At 51.4% G+C, this 24,187-nt stretch overlaps 1 protein-coding gene across 1 annotated transcript in view; it reads left to right on the top strand.

Moving 5' to 3' along the window:
• Window positions 1-24,187, top strand: part of LOC135245536 (synaptotagmin-1-like) — a 110,326-nt gene that overhangs the window by 70,807 nt on the left and 15,332 nt on the right. The window contains exons 4-6 of the mRNA XM_064318643.1: window positions 10,935-11,148; window positions 19,668-19,840; window positions 23,651-23,776. Of these exons, the coding sequence (XP_064174713.1) occupies window positions 10,980-11,148; window positions 19,668-19,840; window positions 23,651-23,776 (468 nt within the window). The 5' untranslated portion in view covers window positions 10,935-10,979. The remainder of the gene's footprint in view (window positions 1-10,934; window positions 11,149-19,667; window positions 19,841-23,650; window positions 23,777-24,187) is intronic.

The following is a 24,187-nucleotide window of genomic DNA, read 5'->3' as shown; positions in this document are numbered from 1 at the left end:
CGTTCCATTAACGATCGCCCCGTCCAATTAGCCCCACGGTTTCCCTCCGCCGAAAGCACCGTCGGGACGATGCATTATTAATTAGGCATTTCTCAGGGTTAACGACCCGCTGTTGCTAACCGGCTTAGAGCATTAAATGCGCCGAACGTCATTTTATGTGCGTCGTCGTGGCCCTCTGTTCAATTAGAAGTTCAAACTTATTTACAGCAAAAATTATGTTCGTATGTTTCATAGCTAATGACAAATCCTGACACAGCACGCGCCAAAGTAACTTTGAAACCGAAATTTTTACTCGTTTGTTTTGGGAAATTTCCTCAATTCGTTGTGACGGCTTCATGACAATTCCTGCAAGTTGTAATACGCACTAATGACTAGTGCCGCGACAGAATTATTATTACAGATCACGTACATCTGCGTTAACGCAGCAATTTAATAACCCAAGTTGTTACCGAAACGCCCATTCCTGGCAGTCACGCAAGGCCGCCGTCACAATATCTACACCGCAGCCACGTTCGCTAGCATCAGCGCGAGAGGTAATCGTATGTTGTTTGCTGAGCACCCGCGGGAGCAGAACAGCCCTCTCAGTATTCGGTTTAACGTTCTGCCTCCGTTACGAGCCCCCTGGGGGACTGCCAGCCTCGTCTCCGTGCCGTTAAACGCGATTCGAGTCGATACAAATTGCACCGTCGCTCCCGTCCTCGGGAAGGTAATTGGACGCGAGCCAGGCGAGTCCGTCCGAATCGACGGACCGTTTGAGACGCCGAAACATTTCGCTTCTGACAGCTCGCCGGCAAGACGCACGACCCCGAGATTGCTCCGCGAACGCCAGCGGTCTCTCAATTTCCTGCTGTTTTATTGCGAGGGAAAAAAAACAGTCACGACAGTCCAATCTCCTTTGCTTACCTTCCTCCCCTTAGTGAACTTTCATATGGCAGCAGAACAGTGGACGAAATTCAGACTTACCCAGCCATTATTTATTATGTATAGCTTTGAAGTGCCTTCACATAACTGAAAATGCGCCTTCTGAAATGGAGATCGCGCTTATTAAGGGAAGCCATGTTTAATATTGCTTAAGTGTAGTCAAGTGTGGTCTTGTGTCCTTCCCAGCTGATTCTCTTCCAAGCGCTGCTGCTGAACGCGATTTTAAGAGTATTTATAATCTGTCACTGAGATGGCCAATTTAAAAGGTGACCTACCCATGCATCCCGCTAGCCACGAGCGGTTGATCTGTATCTCTGACAGTTCAATGCTGACCATGTTGTTTTTATTATCAGCACCACGGAGAGCGCCCACAGTCTACGGCACTGTGTTCAGCACCACGGACAGCGTTCTGCCCGGGCACAGCGTGCGAACAGAGAGCTCCACTCATATGGACATATCTCACTACAGCTTCTTTTAATTATTACGAGTAATGCAAAACTAACTATTAACATTAATGTATGATGACCGGTGGTGTTATTAGCCAGTTATTTTTCAAATAATATTTTTTTCCAAACAGTGCTGTGTTTCATCAGTCATCTCTTAAGTTACTTGCTTTATTTCCTGTAATTTAAAAAAATGTAGTTTATCAGTTGCATCAGCTTATGTGCTGTTGTATGGTGTCTCGCCACTCCCGCCCTTTAATGCACTTCACCTGCAGGTTTTCTGCCGGAGATGCAGCCTTAACTTAACATTGGATTCAGGGCGGAGAGGTAGGAGAGTCTAACCGAGTCTGTTCCCCTCCCGGGAGCAAAGCAGAACCTTGAGTAATTAAGCAGAAGCCTGAGAATTAATCACAGGTCAGGTGACTGGAGAGGGTGGAAGCTGAAGGGGTGGAAGCTCGCTCGCTTGTTCCTTCCTGCTGGCACTTCATTCGCTGCCTGTCCCACCTTCCCCGCTACAGGGCTGAGTGTGCTGGGTGTTGTGTGAAGACCTCCTTCGGTTAGGTACAGTTACAGCAACGGGCCCCCGAGCTCTACACTGGAATGTAGCCTCCGCGGCGCGCCCCGGTCATTCCGCCAAAACCGGCGGTGTTAATCGTTCCTGACGTCCCGTCAGTCGCCCCCGGATGCTGGGGGGGGAGGGAGGGGAGGGGAGGGGAGGGGAGGGGAGGGCGGCGCGGCGCCCGCAGCTGCCCGTGCTCGGCCGATTTCACGCGCGGGCTTCTGAGACGCGAGACAGGCCTGCCGGTAATTTGGGCGAGGGCGCAACCCGAACCGACAGGGAGGAGAAGCACCCGTCCAGCACATAGGCAGGGGGAGAGAGAGAGAGAGTGAGAGATGGGGGTGAACACTGCGTTAAACACACCCACCCTCTCCTGGCCGCCGCACGTCTCTGCGCCAGGCTGACTGGAGAGGGTGCCGTCAGAACGCTGTGGGATTTAATCCGGACCCCTCTCTTCCCTCCGGCGAGCGTGTGGGTTTTTAAGTTCTTTTTTTTGAGACACTCGGAGCGTTTGAGTCCTCGACAGCGAACGTGCCCCGCGCCGTCGAGCGGGAGACCGACGTCTTCGTTTCGGCGGCGAAAGGCGGGTCAGGAAAACCGTTCGGCGAGCGCCATTACCCACTCTGCTCACACGTCATCTCGGATGCCATTTCCACCAAAACTGAGATGTTTTCTTGCTGACCCTCAAACTCAAAAACAGGGGCAAAAAATAACCCTGGAAGCCCAAGATCCTGCCTCTATTTATGTGCTGTATCCATGTTAATCCCCTTTGAGTGCTGTCATCCTTCATACACTTAAATTATCTTTTTAAAATTTTTTTAAAATAGCTTCTTAGTCACACACATGCAGTCTTATAGCTGCATGAGATGACTTTCCTTGAATCACTGTTGTTATCTGTCTACTATTTTGTCGCTGTCCGTTCCCTATCTTGTTTCTGTTTACCATCTTGTTCCTATCTATTTACTGTCGTGTTATTGTTTACTATCTTGGTCCCGTTTGCTATCCTGTAACAATCTGTCCCCTGCGCCATTCATTCTCTGCAGTGGCAGAAAGCCCCTCCCCTTTCCCTCTGACAGACATGACATGCAGAATCACCCGCGCTCGTGCTCCAGAGGGGGGGGGGGGTCTCCACGCTGCTGTCCCTGTCCATTAGAGTCCTGTCAGTCACACCCAGCCGGCCCTGTCAGTCACCCACGCTTAGTCCTGACACTGTCCCTGTCTCGCACCGCTGACGCCTGCCTGATCTCCGGGTCTAACCGCGTGCGTGCTGCTCGCTCTCTCACCACTGCTGTCTCGGCTCCTACCCTCACTCCTCTCTCTCTCTCTCTCTCTCGCTCACTCACTCACCCACTTGCACACTCACTCAGTCTCTCACTCTCTCTCTCTCTCTCTCTCTCTCTCTCGCTCACTCACTCACTCACTCCTTCTCTCTCTCCTCTCTCAGCCACTCACTCACCCATCTGCACACTCACTCATCTCCTCACTCCTCTCTCTCTCTCTCTCACTCACGCGCGCCCCTCCGGATGTCAGCCTCGGCTGAGTGGCTGAACGGAAGCGTGAGCGCGACACACTCTGACCGCGAAACCCGCCAGGATTGGCATCTGCGGGGAAACAGCTGGGCTCTCGCACTGCACTGTGGGATAAGTGGGGAGGGGGAAGTGGGGAGGGGGGAGGTGGGGGGTTCCTCTATGCCGCGTGTTGGGGAGAAGAGCTCTTCAGCTGGTTTTGAATGGGATTGGGAGTTCGGGAGCCGGATCCGCCGGGCGCCCGCTCATTCCCCCACCCCGCCCCTTCTGTCCCGGTAATTGAAACCCCCCCCCCACACGGTTACTTCCTGTTCCATTACGCTGAGAGGCGAGTACAGGAGTGATGACAGTCAGGAACAAGTCCCCCTCCACTTCACTCCCAACAGTTCTTACAATTTATTCAGCTCCGATCCATTTATTCATATATATATATATATATATATATATATATATTATTTTGTGTGTGTGTGTGTGTGTGTTTGCTTAATTTGTGTACTGCACTGTGTGTGTGTGTGTGGTGTGCATAGGTGTGTGTGGTTTGTGTGTGATGTGTGTGTATGTGGGGTATAAGTGTGTGCGTGCGTCTGCATAATTTGTGTACTGCACTGTGTGTGTGGGTGTGGTTTGTATGTGTGTATAAGTGTGTGTGTGTGTCTGCATAATTTGTGTACTGCGCTGTGTGTGTGTGTGTGTGGTGTACATAGGTGGGTGTGGTTTGTATGTGTGTATAAGTGTGTGTGTGTGTCTGCATAATTTGTGTACTGCACTGTGTGTGTGTGTGTGTAGTGTACATAGGTGTGTGTGGTTTGTGTGTGATGGGTGTGTGTGTGTGTGTGTGTGCGTATAAGTGTGTGCGTGCATCTGCATAATTTGTGTACAGAACTGTGTGTGTGTCCTTCTTTAATTTTTTTTTCCTCGCCCAAATTAAACTAACGCTCAGTTGTAATTACAATCAGTGCAGTCCCAGCGCTGCGAAAGATTCCTGTCAGTTAAGGACGTCCCCTGAGCTGCAGAGAGACTCATCCAGAGCTTCTGGATCCTCTCTGAATGCCTCCTACCTGTGAGGTCTCCTGAATGGCTGACCAGAGGACAAATAATCACTTCTCATCAGTTTCCTTCAGAGGTTACTGCACCTTTGGGCTTGAACTCTAAATCTGACGGTCTGGCCAGAGTTTAGCTCCTACAGTATTCAGAATTTCATCCGCAATCCCTCCCAGAAAGGGGCCTTCAGAATGTGCATTATAATATGGTTATTAATGCTTAATAAAGTATTACTAACAGTCTTAAACATTTATACAAATTTGAAGAAATATACTGTCGAGTTTTAGTCCAGCATTAGATTAGGCTACTGAAACAAAGTTTTGTTGTGTCTGTTGCAATTTGTGTTTTCGCTCGTTATGCGATTTACATTCCCTTATCAGCAGTACGTCTTCTGTTTATTCCATTCTGTTTGGTCTGGGCTCAGCCCTAAAAGCATATTTCTACCCTCTATTAAGATCGACCGATGATTCCCCAATGGAGCATTCGTAATTATGTCTAGTGCATATGTAATTATGTCTAGTTTTCAGATTTCTTTTTAATTTTTTTTTTGGTCGAGAATTTGTTTTTTAAAAAAGAAAATGTTCTTTGGCAGCTTTGCCTTTGTTCCTCTTTAGACGGCACTGGCTGTTGATCGTTTTAACGAGCCGTCTCGCGGCCGAAGGGAACCGCCTCTGACGAGCCGTTTGATTCAGACTCCGCTCGACGAGCGTCTCCACGGTCCGGCGCAGCCTGGCTAACCGTCTGAGCCCCCCCCCCCCGCCGCGGCGAGTGTTTTAACGCGCGTTAAGGAAGCCTTTCATTTCGCGCGGTTTGCTCTTTGCCTGCGCAGGCTGCGCTGCAGACTGTGTTCACGATGTAAATGGATGGTAAATGGACTGCATTTATATAGCGCTTTTATCCAAAGCGCTTTACAATTGATGCCTCTCATTCGCCAGAGCAGTTAGGGGTTAGGTGTCTTGCTCAAGGACACTTCGACACGCCCAGGGCGGGGTTTGAACCGGCAACCCTCCGACTGCCAGACAATCGGTCTTACCTCCTGAGCTATGTCGCCATCAACAGTTAAAAGCCGGCAAAAGTTCTTGATTCGCGTACTCATGATATACCTCCACCTGATGTCATGGCTCCTCAGCGCCGGGCGGCAGGATCGGGAGTATCGGGCTCCAGTCCCCCGGGGGGGCCGCGGCGCCCGGTGTCATCCCACCACTCCGTTTAAGCCATCGATTGGCCGGAGAGCCCCGCAGCCCTCGTTTCCCAGGTCGCTGATTGGCCGCCGATCGAAAGAGAGCCGCGAGAAAAGCAGTGGACTCCACAGCCCCCCCCCCCTGCACCCCCCCCCCGCCCCTCCTCTCCAAGGATCTGCGTTCAACACCTTTTTCTTCCCCAGCCGAAATTAGCGAAAGCAAGCGGGGGGGAGACTTCGCATTACCGCGAAGTCTCTGCAGCTGAGGAGGTGCTGACTTCACGTCAAACCCGAGATGTGAGGGATTTAAAGAAGTCAGCTCACTAGGAGGGGGGGGGGGCAGAGCCAGCATAACTTAACTATAACGGCTCCCAAAATGGCCTCTTCATTTAATAACAACTTCCTGGATTATGAACAACTTCAGGGCCAACGGTGAGCCGTAGCAGCCCTGTTAAATAGCCTATTGGGTTTCTGCTCTGTTTACAGCACCAGGTTAGCGAATGCAGAGACTGACTAAAACGCAGCCCAGAAGTAGGGTTCATGTGCTCTGTTTTAGTAAGACTGCAAGGACCGGCAGTGTAAAGCCATTTCATTTCCTAGGTTCCTAGGACAACTTCCCAAAACTACGAGGTAAAAAAACCTGGATAAGCGAGTGCATTAATGTGTGGTATGTGTGTGGAAACAAAGAACCTCTATTCACAAGGCCAAGTTGTTTATACAGTGAGTGTGATGATTGGGGGGAAAAAAACACTAAATACGATCAAGAAACATTTCCATCCATTTTCAATAGCTTAACAGAAATAGCCAGGGTCTCCGATTGGGTGATTGGGTTCATGAATAATGCATGCTCTGGTGCCATTGGATATTTGACACAAGGTAATTTGCATAAAATCATGAACGGAACGGCTTTGTATCCGAGTCCCACAAACTGATAAAGTTGGTGGGATTTTATATTCACCCGTGCTACGCTCGAAGCGATCCAAACGGCTGTTTAGTTCTCCCTCTTTTCTCTTTTGTTTTGCGGTCTAATTGCCGCCTTTGTCTAAGTCTTTTGTGTGAGCGTGTGACTCACCGCTGTAGGTTAAAATGTGAATCTGCGAAGCCTGGCAGGTGTGCATTAGCGCTGCTAAAGACCGAGCGTCGAACAGCATCGAAATGTCAAACGGTGGCCTCGCGCTCTCTCTCTCTCTCTCTCTCTCTACTCCCTCCCCCCCCCTCCTTCCCCTCCCCTCCCTGCTTTTTTCCCAGTTTCCTGGAAGAAAAGGCGCCGCCAACATGATCTATTAAAAGAGCCGCCGTTCTCTCTCCGCCGCCCTTGGATGTTTTTCGCGGGTTTTCGTTATCGTGACGCTGCCTACCGCCGGTTTTCCGTGCGGCGGCTCGAACGAACGATCGCGCGCGCGGGCGAAAATAAACAGAACGGAGAGAAACTTCTTCTGCAAGGCAAGCGAGCGAGGCACAATGCGCCGTGTGATCGTCGGTGTCTGTGCTGCTACGTGGAGGGAAAAGCCACAGGCACCGACCACTGCTGGATTCACTGACTTCTACACTGATCTGCAGTACTGACCTGCAGTACTGATCTGCGGTAGTGACTACTACACTGATCTGCAGTACTGATCTGCGGTACTGACTACTACACTGATCTGCGCTACTGACTACTACACTGATCTGCACTACTGACTACTACACTGATCTGCAGTACTGATCTGCGGTACTGACTACTACACTGATCTGCGCTACTGACTACTACACTGATCTGCAGTACTGATCTGCGGTACTGACTACTACACTGATCTGCGGTACTGACTACTACACTGATCTGCGGTACTGACTACTACACTGATCTGCAGTACTGACTACTACACTGATCTGGGGTACTGACTACTACACTGATCTGGGGTACTGACTACTACACTGATCTGCAGTACTGACTACTACACTGATCTGCAGTACTGACTACTACACTGATCTGCGCTACTGACTACTACACTGATCTGCAGTACTGACTACTACACTGATCTGCAGTACTGACTACTACTCTGATCTGCAGTACTGACTACTACACTGATCTGCAGTACTGACTACTACACTGATCTACAGTACTGACTACTACACTGATCTGCAGTACTGACTACTACACTGATCTGCAATACTGACTACTACACTGATCTACAGTACTGACTACTACACTGATCTGCAGTACTGACTACTACACTGATCTGCAATACTGACTACTACACTGATCTACAGTACTGACTACTACACTGATCTGCGGTACTGACTACTACACTGATCTGCAGTGACCATACTGTTCTGAGGAACGGTCACGGCTGCCACCGCTAACAATTGAACAGAAGCTTTTAACGCGAGCTGGGCGCCACGCGGAAGCGGCGTACATTCCAGCGTTGCCAAGCAGCCGATAAAAATCCCTGCCAGCCGGCGGACGGTGACATTTAGGAATTGTGACATTAAACAGGCTCGCTGGCACATTTGCAAAGCACACACAATACAGCAGCTCCAGACCGGGGCGGGGCGGGGCGGGGGGGGACATCACCTCGACCCTCGGACCGGTCCCCACAGACGCCCATGGCAGCGGCGTCAGCTCAGGGGCTGGCACTTCCCCCCCCCCCCCTTCCCGGACCTTTCTGAATAACTGAATAACCGAACAGCGCGCGGAGGCCAAATACACCGGACCCAAAGGTTCGGCGACACACGTCAAAATCCACAGCTCCTCCATACATATTTATGGCGGTATCGCGGCGGGTGAGAGGGCACGTCGGGCCCCGTGCACTGTGGAGACCGCTGCAGCGACGGTCGACGGAGAGCCTGCGGACGGGCGGAAAATCCCCAGAGTCCCCAGCACCGCGGGGAAAGCAGGGAACGGGTTTGCGGCCGGGCGCGTGGTCGTTACCGTACAAAGCCGTACCGCCTGGCCCCCCTGCGGGCGATTTTTGGCTTTTTCCGCGCGACCGGGACGCGGCCCGTCGCTTTCGATCTTTTTTTGGACGGTCGCTTCGATTCCCCGTCGACGGATGACAAAAATCCCTGAGCCCTTTTGCGCCAACGCCTGAGACTGTGGTTTGAGTCACGATGCAAAATACGCGCGGGACCTGACCTGATCTGAGAGTATTCACGGATATGCGCGCGTGCGCGTGTGTGCGCCTGTGTGTGTGTGTGCGTGCGTGTGTGTGTGTGTGTGTGTGTGTGTGTGTGAGAGAGACTGTATGTATGTGCTGGTATTTCTACCTCCGTGAGGACACTGAGACTTCTATTTTGCTCACAACGCATATTAATATGAGATTCGCAAATCTGTGTGCGCTGGGGAGCGGATCGCAGGGTGCGGGTTCTTAATCTGGAGCACGAGCTACGGCCGCACCCCCCCGCGGGCCGCACACGGCGTGCTCATCAGTGCCGCACGTCGTTTCGAATTCCAACTGCGTGCGGGAGCATATGCATATACGTACGATGCAGGTGTGTGCATGTATTTACACACACACACACACAAATACATACATGCACTCTCTCCCACACACACACACACACACACACACACACACGTATATCTGTGTATACAGTCAGAACGGTGAATCTCTTATTTGTTTGCATTGTGAATGGAATAGGGCTTTCCAGGTCCTCACAGAGGTAGAAATACCAGCACACACACATACACTGTCCAAAGAGCAGCGGACCCAAGGTGATTTTGAAGTTTAATTCACATTTCTGTGAAATATTTATCATTACTGTGAACAAAAAGTCCAGATATTCACAATATATTGCCGCGTGGTCCCTTTCCGTAAGTTACAGACCGAGCCAGCGTCTCTGTGGCAGGTCGCCACGCCGACCGTAACCGCACCTCTTCCTCCCCAGGCCATTAACCCTGTGTTGCCATAGAGACCGGAACTCCAATAACCCGCGGTAACAAGCTTCATTGTCTACTGCCAACCGCCCACTGACAGCGATGAGAGACTGCGGTCTAAACCGAACAAACAGATTGCATCCTGACCTCTGCGTGTGCATTTGTTTGTGTGTGTGTGTGTATATGTAAAAGAGCGTATGTGTGTGCATTTGTTTGTGTGTATGTAAAAGAGCGTATGTGTGTGTGTGTGTGCCTGTGTGTGAGTGTGTGTGTGTGTGTGTGTGTGTGCACTCATGCTGGTGGTACACATGCTAATTAATTTATCGGAGGGTTAAGTAGTGGCAGTCTCCATTGCCTGAGGCAGGAGGATGGAAAAGGCAGAGGGAGGTGTGCTGAGTGTGTGTTGAGTGTGTGTTGAGCGTGTTCTGAGTGTGTGTTCTGAGTGTGTGCTGAGTGTGTGTTGAGCATGCTCTGAGTGTGTGTTGAGTGTGTGTTGAGCGTGCTCTGAGTTTGTGCTGAGTGTGTTCTGAGTGTGTGTTCTGAGTTTGTGCTGAGTGTGTGTTGAGTGTGTTCTGAGTGTGTGATGAGTGTGTGTTGAGCGTGTTCTGAGTGTGTGTTCTGAGTTTGTGCTGAGTGTGTGCTGAGTGTGTGTTGAGCATGCTCTGAGTGTGTGTTGAGTGTGTGTTGAGCGTGCTCTGAGTTTGTGCTGAGTGTGTTCTGAGTGTGTGTTCTGAGTTTGTGCTGAGTGTGTGTTGAGTGTGTTCTGAGTGTGTGATGAGTGTGTGTTGAGCGTGCTCTGAGTTTGTGCTGAGTGTGTGCTGAGTGTGTGTTGAGTGTGTGTTGAGCGTGCTCTGAGTTTGTGCTGAGCATGTTCTGAGTGTGTGTTGAGCATGCTCTGAGTGTGTGCTGAGTGTGTGTTGAGTGTGTGTGCTGAGTGTGTGTTCAGTGTGTGTTGAGCGTGCTCTGAGTTTGTGCTGAGTGTGTGCTGAGTGTGTGTTGAGCATGCTCTGAGTGTGTGTTGAGTGTGTGTTGAGCGTGCTCTGAGCTGTGTGGGACAGATGGGTGGCTGGCCGTGCAGCTGAAGCCCTGTTTGCTCAGGCTAAGCCGGCAGGTGTGCACACAGTGAACCCTCGTGTCCGAGCCAGCGCTTCCCCTCTCTGACATCTCTGTTTCCCTCTCTCTCCCTCATGCAGCTTCACCATCCCTTTCTGCTTCACTCCTCCCATACTCCATCCCCCCATCCCCTCTTTTTTCCATTTATTTTTGCTGTCCCTGTCCCCACCCTCCCGCTTTCCTGTTATTTCCGCTCCCTCCCTCTCTCTCTCTCTTTCTCTCCCCCCTTCCTTTCTTTCTCTCAGTCCCTCGCTCACTCTCTCTCTCTCTCTCTCTCTCTCTCCGTCTCCTCCAGCTCCTGCCAGGCCGCCGCCCCGCCCCCCCCCACCCCGGCGCAACCATGACCGAGAGCCGCAGGGAGGCCCTGGTGGCCCCCCCGGCCCCCACCGCGGCCCCCACCGCACCCGCCAACGTCACCGAGGCCCCGGGCCCCGGGGGCGCCCGGCCCAAGGACGAGGCCTTCTCCAAGCTGAAGGACAAGTTCATGAACGAGCTGAGCAAGATCCCGCGTGAGTGACCCCCCCCTCGAACCCTCAGCCCCCCTCTCTCACACCGCCCGTGTCTACACTGGACAGCTGCCGCCTCTTTAAACAGAAAAGAGCAAACATTACATTACATTACAGGCATTTAGCAGACGCTCTTATCCAGAGCGACTTACACAACTTTTACACAGCATTTTACATTGTATCCATTTATACAGCTGGATATATACTGAAGCAATGCAGGTTAAGTACCTTGCTCAAGGGTACAACGGCGGTGTCCTTACCCGGGAATCGAACCGGCGACCTTTCGGTTACAAGCCCAGTTCCTTACCCACTGTGCCACACTCCGTCCAAACGTGCTTGTGACTGGCTGTCACCCTCGCTCGGAACACGAAAGCCAGTTAAGTATAAAAAATGTATATCAGATAGAATAAGTAGAAATAGCACGTGGATAGGAAGCTCGCAGTCGAATGGCAGGTGCTTGATTGAAGAGTGTCTTTCTGCATTTGTAAGGCGGGGAATCTAGCGCGGTCGCTTTTAGCCGACGACAGTCCCTGGGAAGCGTCGGAGTTTGCAGCCATTGCTGCAGAACATGCCTGAAGCGAGAAGTGTGAAGCTTAGGTGTGCGTTGTGATAGCCTGTGCTGTGCAGTATGGATGAGCTTGCAGGAGCTGTCCGTGGTGCTGACTGCTCTGTGAGCGGATGCGCTGTCCGTGGTACTGACTGCTCTGTGAGTGGATGGGCTGTCCGTGGTACTGGCTTCTGTGTGTGTGGATGTGCTGTCCTTGGTGCTGACTGCTCTGTCCATGGTGCTGACTGCTCTGTGAGCGGATGCGCTGTCCGTGGTGCTGACTGCTCTGTGTGTGGATGAGCTGTCCGTGGTACTGACTGCTCTGTGAGTGGATGGGCTGTCTATGGTGCTGACTGCTCTGTGAGTGGATGGGCTGTCTATGGTGCTGACTGCTCTGTGAGTGGATGGGCTGTCTATGGTGCTGACTGCTCTGTGAGCGGATGTGCTGTCCGTGGTACTGACTGCTCTGTGAGTGGATGTGCTGTCTATGGTGCTGACTGCTCTGTGTGTGGATGCGCTGTCTATGGTGCTGACTGCTCTGTGAGTGGATGTGCTGTCCTTGGTGCTGACTGCTCTGTGAGTGGACGCGCTGTCTATGGTGCTGACTGCTCTGTGAGTGGATGTGCTGTCCTTGGTGCTGACTGCTCTGTGTGTGGATGCGCTGTCCATGGTGCTGACTGCTCTGTGAGCGGATGCGCTGTCCGTGGTGCTGACTGCTCTGTGTGTGGATGAGCTGTCCGTGGTGCTGACTGCTCTGTGTGTGGATGAGCTGTCCGTGGTACTGACTGCTCTGTGAGTGGATGGGCTGTCTATGGTGCTGACTGCTCTGTGAGTGGATGGGCTGTCTATGGTGCTGACTGCTAATAATTGCTCTAATTCCACCGTTCCCCATCTCCTTGCGCGAGGACTTTCGACGAAACCGGCGCTAAGCAACGCACCACACCGCCGAGAAGCCGTCGCCCGGGAAACGGCTTTGTTTCTTTCGGTTTTTTTCTTTTTTCTTTGGCCTTCGTTTTGAACCCGGTTTTCAGAGCGGTCCTTCGGAATGTTGCGCGCGTCACAAGAGCTCGCGCCCAGAGCCGCCAGTCAGCCGTCACCCCCGCCCCCCCCCCCCCAGCCCGCCTGAAAGTGAATGCAGATTTCCTCCAGGATGCTGTCCTGGCCTGTGACTGACAGCTCGGGCGTTCCTCAGAAACTCATCAGCGATTCCTTTCAGCGCTCATCGTTCTCCATCATCCGTCATTTGCATCTGATTGGGTCCGGCAGCGTTATCGGGGAAAGAGGGGAGGAGCGCCTCTTTGACCTTCTGCGGAGGGGCTCCGAAGAAAACTGGGTCAAACGAGGAGCCCGAAATCCTTTGACTCTTTCGTCGCCAGTCAGATTTTAAAATCCTGATGGATATGCGGGGAGTCTTTAACGACACGTCATCGGTCAAAAAATACACTCGCGTGAAAGGGCGGGTTTTGCTCAGAACATTGGAGAAAGGAAATTTTGTTACCTGCATGGAATTGTGTCTTTATGTGTGGGGTTTTGTCATTGGTTAAGACATGTGGGGTTAACCATAGAAGTAGGAATGTCGGCTGAATCAAACTCAGATGTGGGGCTTACCACAGATACAGATATTTAGGGCCAATCGTAATCAAGAAGATCCTTCCGGTTACTTATGCAGCGGCATCTGTTCGCCCACTTCACGTTTCTTAGCGACAGCCGGATTACATGGCGACATTATCACTGTCTCACTGCCTTTGCAACCTCTCTCACCGCCCCGAAAAGACATTTAATTAACTTGCAAAAACGGTTCACGCTATTAAAATCGTTCTGAATGATTATCGTTCAAGGACCCTCTCTTTCCCGGGCCAGCTGTGCCTACTGTCTAATAAAATCTTGTTTAAAAAAAAAAAAAAAAAATTTTTTAAACCGCATAAATTCGTCAGGCGTGCAGTTATAATTGGGCAGGAGAAGAGTCCGATCACATGGTATAAATACAGGGGGGTCCTGATTGGGTAGTGCGCAGTCAGCACTGCAGGCCTCCCACAGCGAAGTGCGGGGCGCCCAATTAACAGCGGGCTCCTCTGCCAGCTTCCCTCTGATTGGACGGGCTCCAGAGCCTCAGCAGGTGCGCGTCTTAGAGTGTGAGAGCTGGCCGGGAACCTTTCTTTTTCTCTCGCGCAGTCAGGGCTTTATTTAGCCACGCGCAGCTACTTAGCCGTCACGCGCGCATCACAGCCTGAAGACGAAGCAGGCCCAGGGGAGTTCTGGGAAACGACTCTGTCTCTTTTAGCGAAGAGAACAATCTGCGCGGCAATACTCTTCCCAAAGACTGATTGGACATTCGCTATTTGAATTGCCCAATCAAAGATCATTTAAATTGTTCGGTGGCTCATATATATATCATAGGCCTTGTAGGAATTTCTTGACAAAAAAGAATGGCGTCGAAGATAAAGATGACAAATGACACAGTCAGGAGCTCCATTTTATAATTTAAAAAACACAGTCACAAGAGGAAGAGGCATAAGTACACGTCTTCAAAAATACAAAATCCGATACGTGAGTTAATATCGTCTTCAGAGACAAAGAACCATCGCCCCAGCCTATGAGATTCATTCAATGACCGTATGCAAAGATTCCATTTATGGCCAATCATAGGTTAGGATCAGGGGGTCCATGCCAAGACTGACCCCTGAACCCTTCCTCCAACTTGATATGTCCTTGGATCCCTTAATGCACTTTATTTACACTGCAGCTGGAGTCTGTCTCCTCCTGCGTACATTTCAACTGACACAAAAAAAGTCAACTTTTCGATCATAACCCATCAGCCTTCATCAGATTTTTTTAGGGGGGGGATCTGGTTGGCATGACTGCGTCGTCATTCGTAGAACGCAAGCTAACCTTATGTGCTTATCTCTCTTGAAGTTGCTTTGCATGCATTTATCAGGCTACCAATCAGAAGAGAGCTCCCCAATATTCCCAGTACCAGAGAGGCACGCCCCTTCGGCCCTCCCACTCTCCTGTCCTGAAACGACTTTACATCGATAGGAAAATGTTATTATTTTCCCCTGTATAAATTTGCATGCGTTTTGCTCCTTGACAGCTTAATGAACACTCGAAGTGCAAGAAGTAATTGCACAGACGGCTCTGATTATCACCAGTAGTCTTGTATGTTATTATATATTAAGCAGATGCTACAGATCCTGGAAAATACAGTCGCCCCAATGAACCCTTTGAAGAGCAGGTTTTTTTTTTTTTTCAAAATTGTAAGTCAGTGTTCTAGAACTCTGCTGCTTTCAATCACCAGTAGTGATTGTGACATCAGCGTTAGAATGTTGGGTTAAGAACATTCTAATCACATATCTGGGTTACAGTAATGCCACTGTGGTGTTATAGATGCTGTTGGGGAGGCGGGGGGGGATACCCTGCATGTTGAGGGGTGTCCCGCTATGCCTTGTTAGGGTGTCTTCCCTCTCCGCTGTTCCACTAACCCCCCTCCCCACCCCACCCTGGGACACTCTGCCATAAGCACCGTCCCTCTCCTCTCTACCGCTCTCCGTAACACAAGCTCAGTCATATCAGGAGGAGTGGCGGTAGATTAATGTGCGCTCATACGAGTTCAGCCCCGAAGTGTCCTTGATCTCCACACGCCCCGCTGCGTGTGCTGTGGCATGTAGCGTGTCCAGCGCGTAGCCGGGGGGAGGAGGGGGGGGGGCGTTGATACGGTTCTGAAAGCCGCGTCGACACGGTTACGGTGTGATTGCGAAACGAAAGGAGCTGAGGCGCGCGTCGGCCGCTGGCTGGGTTTTTTTTTTTGTGTGTGTCTCTCGGTGTTTAACGGTCCGGATCCCCGGCTCACGCGGCCTGCCAGAGCTCGAGGGGAATAACCCCGGCCCCGTGAATAACCGCAGCTGCACGACCAGGAGCTCACACACGAGGGGAGGGAGAGAGGAGAGGGAGGGAGAGAGAGAAAGAGTGGAGAGAAGGGGAGAGGGGAGAGATGGAGCAAGAAGAGAGGGAGAGGAGAGGCAGAGAGGGAGAGCGTGAGAGGGTGAGAGGGGAGAGGGAGTGAGAGAAGGGGAGAGAGAAACAGCGGGAAAGGCAAAGGGAGAAGGAGAAAGAGAGAGGGAGAGAGAGAGAGAGGGAGAGACAGGGAGAGAGGGAGGGAGAGAGAGAGGGAGAGAGAGAGGGAAAAGGAAAGGGATAGAGGGTGAGAGAGCGAGAGGGAGGGAGAGGGAGAGCGGGAAAGGGAGAGGGAGAATGAGTGAGAGAGAGGAGAGAGAGGGAGAGGGAGAGAGGGTGAGAGAGCGAGAGAGAGGGAGAGGAAGAGCGGGAAAGGGAGAGGGAGAATGAGCAAGAGAGAGAGAGAGAGGGAGAGGGAGAGAGGGTGAGAGAGGGAGGGAGAGGGAGAGCAGGAAAGGGAGAGGGAGGGAGAGGGAGGGAGAGGGAGCGCGGGAAAGGGAGAGGGAGCGAGTAAGTAAGTGAGCTGCTCCACACTGGCTCTCTCCCCCCGCTCCGGGGCGGGCGGGTGTCCCATCCTCCGCCGACGCGGTCCGCACGACTGACCACGGAATTCAGAATTTTAATTTGCACGTCGCGAGAGCCGCAAAGCCGGATTTCCACCGCCCGGATTCCTCGGCACGGAAAACTTTTTTTCCCCCCTCCTCCCGTTTCGTTGTGCACGAGGGGAAATGTGAAATAGCCCAGCGCCGGACCGTGCGAGCCTGGCAGCTGGAAATAATTAATGGCCGTTCCCCTTTCAACGGCCTCGGAGTGGTAATTGTATTTTTTTTTTTAAATAAAAAATACAACCAATACCGTGTGTGCTCCCCGTTACTGGTGATGTAAAACTGTGACCCATATTCGCTGCACCGAAGCGTAGCTGCCTCTGCTAAAGAAACAACCCAAGTGGCTCTGTTTGCCAGGGGCGCATTTAATCTGTGAGATTAAGATTGAGATTAAGGATTTAATCTGTAAGATTAAGATTAAGGATTTAATCAGGGAGATTAAGATGCGCTTTCTGCATGTCGTGCTCTGTTTTGAAGTTGAGGGGCCGACGCAACGTGAGAATTATGTAAAGGAGGCCAATTTTAGAAACGCTAGAGGGCGCGTAGTCTGTTCACATTACTGCACGTTATATAATTATATGAATTTTTTTCCTTATCGTACTGGAACAGCAGGAAAGTGACGCTGGATGCTGAACAGTAAAACATCAGTGGACGGTCCCCTCTAAGCAGCTCGGGCCTCTAACAGCATAGATACAGTAAAACGGAAAAAGACGAGGCTCTCTCTCGCTGTCAAATTCTGAAACAGTGAGTCAGGTTGTCACACTTTCCAGATGTCCTGGCTTTTTTTTTTTTTGTCACGTTTTTTCTAACCACTCACATTTACAAACAGAATAATCTATCCGCAGATGATTTAGTTCCCCTGTAGGATACCAACTTCATCGTTATTGTGAGGGATAATATATATATACATTTTTAAAATGTTGTATCTGATGGCAGTGATGTCTGCACTCATAATGAGTTTGTTCAGCTCGTGGTGCGTTATTGCAGTAGATCTCTGTTCGTGCTTTTTTCATTTTTAAAAGAGCTGCAGCTTCTGCAGTCAGACCCGCATTAATCACTCAGCTTTGAAGTATTAATGTGTGCCTTCTGCATCCCAGACACTTCCATTTAAAGATAGACCTGTGAGTGTGTGTGTGAGTGTGTGAGAGAGAGAGAGAGAGTGTGTGAGTGTGTGAGTGTGAGTGCGTGTGTGTGTGTGTGGAACAAATGGCTTGTCACACAGTGACACATTCCCTCCATCTCCCAGGCCCCGCCCCACAGTAGCAGCAGCAGGGTGATGAACAGTCAGGCTTCCTGCTCCTCACGTCTGTGACTGCGGGCAGTTGGACATGCAAGGAGGCGGGCGGAGGAGGGGGACTGTGGGCGAGGGGAATGATTTGATTGGGCACATCACTACAGATGGCTCGCCACGATTGGACATACAAAGGTTCCCGCGTACAAAGGTTCTAGGGTTTCAGTGGTTGATTGACAGCTTGAAGTGGCAGGCGGGTAGACATTTCTGCAGTGCTATTAATCTTTTGGCAACCCCAGAATAGCAGTCCGCTCAGCTTTGCCCCTGTTTAGATTCTCAGTGATAGCTTGTGTGTGTGTGTGTGTGTGTGTGTTATTGTGTAGTATTCATAAGCTTATAACCTTATAGGCTCCAAAACAAATTTATAAGTATTTTTTTTTTTTTTTACAACTTAATTTACAGAATTTTATTAGATTTTTAAAAAACTTTTTGCTTTGTGATATTTTGTTTATTTATATTATTAGGCCTAATGTGAAACTATGTATTTTTGAGCAATCCATGTATAATCATATTAGATATTCTACATTTTACGAGAGCAGACTGGCACGATACAAGACCGGAATGACAAACACAATCAAAGGCTTTTTCCGTGGGTTGGTGCGTGTGAACGAGCACTGGAGTAACACAGCACAGCCGAGACATGGCATCCCGTGCACGCACGCACGCACACACACACGCACACGTACACGCACATGAACACACGCACACGCACACACACGCACACGCACACGCACACGCACACGCACACGCACATACACGGACGTGCACACACACACACACACAGAAACACACTGTCTGTATTAGTGTTAAATGTTGTTTGTGTGCGTTTATGCACGCCATTGTCACTGTAATGAATACTTCCTGTTCTCTCACAAAGGAGAACATTAAACTGCTTTATTTTAGGATTATTTATCTTCCTCGTCACGTTTTTACTGCGTTTGTTTTACACGCTCCCTTTTGTTCGTTGTAGATTTGTTGTTATCGCGGCTTTGTTCTTTTATTTAGAAAGCGCTTTGAGCACGGCGCATGAAAGGCCATTCGTAAATAAAGTTTATTGTTATAGCGCAGGATAAACTGCAGTTGCCTCCGCGTTCAATTACGAGGCTTGCTTTCGACTCCCACTTGCTCACGGACAGCTGAAGTTAAGCACAGCACAATGGCATTCATATCATCAATGGACCCTTCAGATCCTCTTACATTAACATCATTTAATGCCTGATTCGTTTAAAAAAAAAATTTTTTTTTAAAGTATTTTTTATTTGGCAGATACTGTTTACTACAAAACATGCCTGGCTCTACAGATCATACTCCGCAGCATAGAGTGGGGCAGGGTTCCATTGTTAAGACCTTGGGAATCCAGGATTGGCTAATATTAAAGACCGAATGTTTGATATGAAGGAATGCTCATTAATGACATTGTGTTAGGCTGCATTTGTCTCCTGGTGCCAGGTTCTCACTCTGTAACTGGACAACCATGTTCCCGCTCTTTAAACTGGGGACTGTCTTCCCACTCTGTAACCCAGCAACCATGGTCCCACTCTTAACCCAGCGACCATGTTCCCTCTTTTTAACCCAGCAACTGTGTTCCCGTTCTTAACTCAGTGACCATGTTCCCACTCTTAACCCCGCAACCATGGTCCCACTCTTAACCCAGCGACCATGTTCCCTCTCTTTAACCCAGCAACCGTGTTCCCGTTCTTAACCCAGTGCCCATGTTCCTGCTTTTTTTAACCCAGCGACCATGTTCCCACTCTTAATCCAGCAACCATGTTCCCTCTCTTTAACCCAGCAACTGTGTTCCCGTTCTTAACTCAGTGACCATGTTCCCACTCTTAACCCAGCAACCATGGTCCCACTCTTAACCCAGCGACCATGTTCCCTCTCTTTAACCCAGCAACCGTGTTCCCGTTCTTAACCCAGTGACCATGTTCCTGCTTTTTTTTAACCCAGCAACCATGTTCCCTCTCTATAACCCAGCGACTGTGTTCCCACTCATAACCCAGTGACCATGTTCCCTCTCTATAACCCAGCAACCATGTTCCCACTCATAACCCAGCGACCATGTTCCCTCTCTATAACCCAGCAACCATGTTCCCGCTCAGTAAGTGTTTCTCCGTCTCTTTCGCAGTGCCGTCATGGGCCATCGTCGCCATCGCCTTCGTGGCCATCCTCCTCATCCTCACCTGCTGCTTCTGCGTCTGCAAGAAGTGCATCTTCAAGAGGAAGAACAAGAAGAAGGGCAAGGAGAAGGGCAAGAACGCCATCAACATGATGGACGTCAACGACGCGGCCCAAATGGAGGTGCAAAGCTTTTGTTCCCGGCCGTTTTTCTCCCCTGTCCTTCGGTCAGTGTGTGCAGACTAGCCGGTTTGAGCCTGTTCCACCGTCTTAGGCCTTCCTGTTTCTCAGTGGCTCACAATAACTGCACGCAATAACAGCACCGTGTTTGCATTTTGTATGTATTTTAATGGTACTCATACAAGGCAAGATATTACATGCTCTTTGTTCACCGTTCACTGCAAGCGGGCTTGTTACCCACGTGGCCAGGAAGAGAACAGGAAACGCAGCGATGCTTGTCTTGAATGAACAGCCGGCAACAAAAAGCTGCCTTTTTTAAAACGAAAAGAGGCGTGCGGGAGGCTTGGAGTGCAGCTCGCTGAGCTCTGGCATCTATTGAGCAGGCTGCTGCACCGCACAGAGCTCTGGCATCAATTGAGCAGGCTGCTGCACCGCACAGAGCTCTGGCATCTATTGAGCAGGCTGCTGCACCGCACAGAGCTCTGGCATCTATTGAGCAGCCTGCTGCACCGCACAGAGCTCTGGCATCTATTGAGCAGCCTGCTGCACCGCACAGAGCTCTGGCATCTATTGAGCAGCCTGCTGCACCGCACAGAGCTCTGGCATCTATTGAGCAGCCTGCTGCACCGCACAGAGCTCTGGCATCTATTGAGCAGGCTGCTGCACCGCACAGAGCTCTGGCATCTATTGAGCAGGCTGCTGCACCGCACAGAGCTCTGGCATCTATTGAGCAGCCTGCTGCACCGCACAGAGCTCTGGCATCTATTGAGCAGGCTGCTGCACCGCACAGAGCTCTGGCATCTATTGAGCAGGCTGCTGCACCGCACAGAGCTCTGGCATCAATTGAGCAGGCTGCTGCACCGCACAGAGCTCTGGCATCTATTGAGCAGCCTGCTGCACCGCACAGAGCTCTGGCATCTATTGAGCAGGCTGCTGCACCGCACAGAGCTCTGGCATCTATTGAGAAGCCTACTGCACCGCACGGAGCTCTGGCATCAATTGAGCAGGCTGCTGCACCGCACAGAGCTCTGGCATCTATTGAGCAGCCTGCTGCACCGCACGGAGCTCTGGCATCAATTGAGAAGCCTGCTGCACCGCACAGAGCTCTGGCATCAATTGAGAAGCCTGCTGCACCGCACTGAGCTCTGGCATCTATTGAGCAGCCTGCTGCACCGCACTGAGCTCTGGCATCTATTGAGCAGGCTGCTGAATGGCCAGGCCAGTGTAATTACCTGAACAGCTGAGAGACTCTGAAAGGGAAGAGACAGGAAGCCGCTTTTCAGTGCTTTCTGCTTCACAAATTAGTCAGCTGGGTTATTTGTGCTTGGTAATTACACACACACACACACATACGCACACACACATACCCATACACACAGGCACACAAACATGCGCACACACACGCAAACACGTGCCCACATACACACACACTAACACGCACACACACGCTCTCAAGCACACGCACACAGACACACACACTCACACATGCTCACACGCACACACACACACACACACACTGCACCAGTACACACATTCTGCACATACAGTGTAATGAGCACAGAGCATGCCACCGGTGCTGAGGCATGTATTTTTTCCTCTATTACATTATGTTACATTGTGTTTGTTATTTAAAAAAAAGCTCCTTGCTGTCAGCACAGAGTACTGCCTTTTCCCCCGTTGCTTATTCGGTTGTCTATAAAGACCGTGTTGTTGTACCGAGCGTGTGAGCTTGCTATGCTACGCACCGTACCGGGCAACAACCCTGAGAGATGATGTCACTTAATTACATCAGCGGGGCGCAAATTAATCCATGCCTTCCTTATGAAGGCGCCGGTGAACGATTGCAACGATCACACTTTAACCCCTGTTAGCACGCTAATGGCATTAGCGGGGGGTCTGCTCTGGTAGCGTAATTGGCCGAACGCGTTCGTCCGAGGTTTTTATCGATCGCTTCAAACCGTTTCGGACGGACCCGCTCCTGGCGGCAGGGCCCTGAAGCTGGGTCAGAGGATACAGCGCGAGAACTGAGATTCGGAAATTACTACGCCATTTCTGACTCGTTACGTTACATTACGTTTATTTAGCAGACGCTTTTGTCCAAAGCGACGTACAATAAGTGCACATCACGGTCATTGGGACGACTACAAAAGACGGGTTCGCTAAGGTACGACGCTCATTTCGTACAGCTGTTTATAGCCAAGAACACAGTTCAGTTCACGCAGTGAACGTTATTCTGACTTAACCGAATGACTCCTGTCTCAGCACAGAATCAAGCAAGCAATCAAGAATCTACCCTCATATTTTATTACGGTAAATGATAAATGGACTGCATTTATATAGCGCTTTTATCCAAAGCGCTTTAAATTGATGCCTCACATTGACCAGAGCAGTTAGGGGTTAGGTGTCTTGCTCATGGACACTTCGACATGCCCAAGGTGGGGGATCAAACCGGCAACCCTTCGACTGCCAGACATCCACTCTTACCTCCTGAGCTATGTCGCCCCTATTATTTTGACTCTTTTGTCAAATGCTACAAACGAAGGGTTCTGTTTAAATAAAAGTAAGGAGTCGTGCTCAAACTGAACTGATGAACACGCTTTAAAAAAAAAGCAGTAATGTGTAAATTGCGCGTTCAGGAATAGGATCTAGAAAAAACGCTTTTGCGACGTCCCTGTAAAAACCAGCGAGATTGTGTCAGCAGCAAACGCTGACTTTACATGAAGGCATGACACGATTGGGCGCTTTAACTCCTGAGGCTGAGCTGTGGAAAGGAGCTCTTAGCAGGAGGCCGGGCAGCGCTCGGGTCTCCCCAGGCGTGCCGTGCCGTGCCGTTGCTTGGTGACGCCGTGCTCGTGGCTGTTTTAACGCTGTGTCTCTCTCTCTCCCTCTCCTATGTCTGTACTCCCTTGTCTGTACTGTCCGGTGACCGGCGGCGGTGGTGGGGCGGGACGTTGGCGGTAGGTTCCCAGTGTCGCTGCCGGACCCCTTCACGCGCCTCTCGCTCACCACCCCCTCACCCCTCCCCCAAACACCCCCCCCCCCTCCTCCCCTCGCCACCATAACCCCCCCCTCCACGGAAAGAGCCGAGCACAGCCTTTTTTTTTTACAGTAGCACGGACAGGCTCCCGTTCCGAAAGGGGGGTGGGGGGTTGGGGGGGTTGGGGGGGTTGGGGGGGCAGGGGGGCAACGGGGAAGGGAGATTGGCGACAGAGCCGTCATCTCTACAGCATCGGAATGCGCTGCATGTCAAAACAAGCTGTCTGACATTTCCCACAGGCAGCCTTGCACTGAATGCACCTCCCACCTCCCACCTCCCCCTTCCCCCCTCATCCCTGCCAAACACATAAAGAAAGAAAAAAATACAAGCTGGCCGTGCCTCTTCAGTTGCATGCTTTCTGATAAACTTGCCTCCTCTCTTCCCCCCCCCCCCACCATTCCCTCAGAATGAGGTTAGTCAGGGACAGCTCCAGCGTTCCCCGCTGCCTCGCTGGAGCTGAAACGATCCGCCTGAAACGACACCAGGGGAAGCGCCGGCTTCCGAAAATAACAGCCGCGCTCCCTCTTTTAAAAAAGCAGACTGCCTTTTCTCTCCACCGCCCGCCCAGAGAGGCGATAGGAGAAGCCGTGCGTTATGTAGCTGTATGTTTGTGCGTCTGCGCCGTTCTCACGCATGCGCATGCGAGAGAGGCAGGGCAGTTTGGACGCGGGGGGGGGCGGTCGTGCGGCCACTGAGGCGGGCGTGGCATCCGGGGCGGGGCGAGGACAGCGTTGACGGCCGGCGTGTCTCTCTCTCCCTCCCCCCCCCCCCCCCAGGGCCTGAAGGACGAGGACGACGCCGAGACAGGGCTGACGGACGGGGAGAAGGAGGCGGAGCCAAAGGAGCAGGAGAAACTGGGGAAGCTGCAGTACTCCCTGGACTACAACTTCACCGAAAACCAGGTACAGCCCCTCAACAACCTGGCCCCTCGGTCACCCCACGCGCCCCATCAACTTCACCAAACACCAACGGTACAGGGCCTCTCAACATCCCCCCCCCTCCTGTCCCAACCGGGCCCCTCAGCACCCCGCCCCCCCCCCCAAACTTTACCAAAAACCAGGTACAGGCCTCAACACCCCCCCCTCTCCTCCTGTCCCAACCTGGCCCCTCAGCACCCCGCCCCGTCACTGTCAGCGCTGACCTACTTTTGACTTCAAGCACGCGCGCGGCTGAGCTCCCAGGAGCCTCGGGGGGCTCAGGCGGCGGATTACGCGCCTCGCTGGGCAGGCTGAAGCGCAGCGCTGCCTCTTGTCCCCGTGCCCCCCTGCCCCCTCCCAGGGGGGGACTTCGGGGAGTGGATAAAGCCCCCATTT

The sequence above is a fragment of the Anguilla rostrata genome, chromosome 19 (assembly GCF_018555375.3).
Source record: "Anguilla rostrata isolate EN2019 chromosome 19, ASM1855537v3, whole genome shotgun sequence".
NCBI lineage: Eukaryota > Metazoa > Chordata > Actinopteri > Anguilliformes > Anguillidae > Anguilla > Anguilla rostrata.
This window is presented reverse-complemented; position numbering and strand designations above follow the sequence as displayed.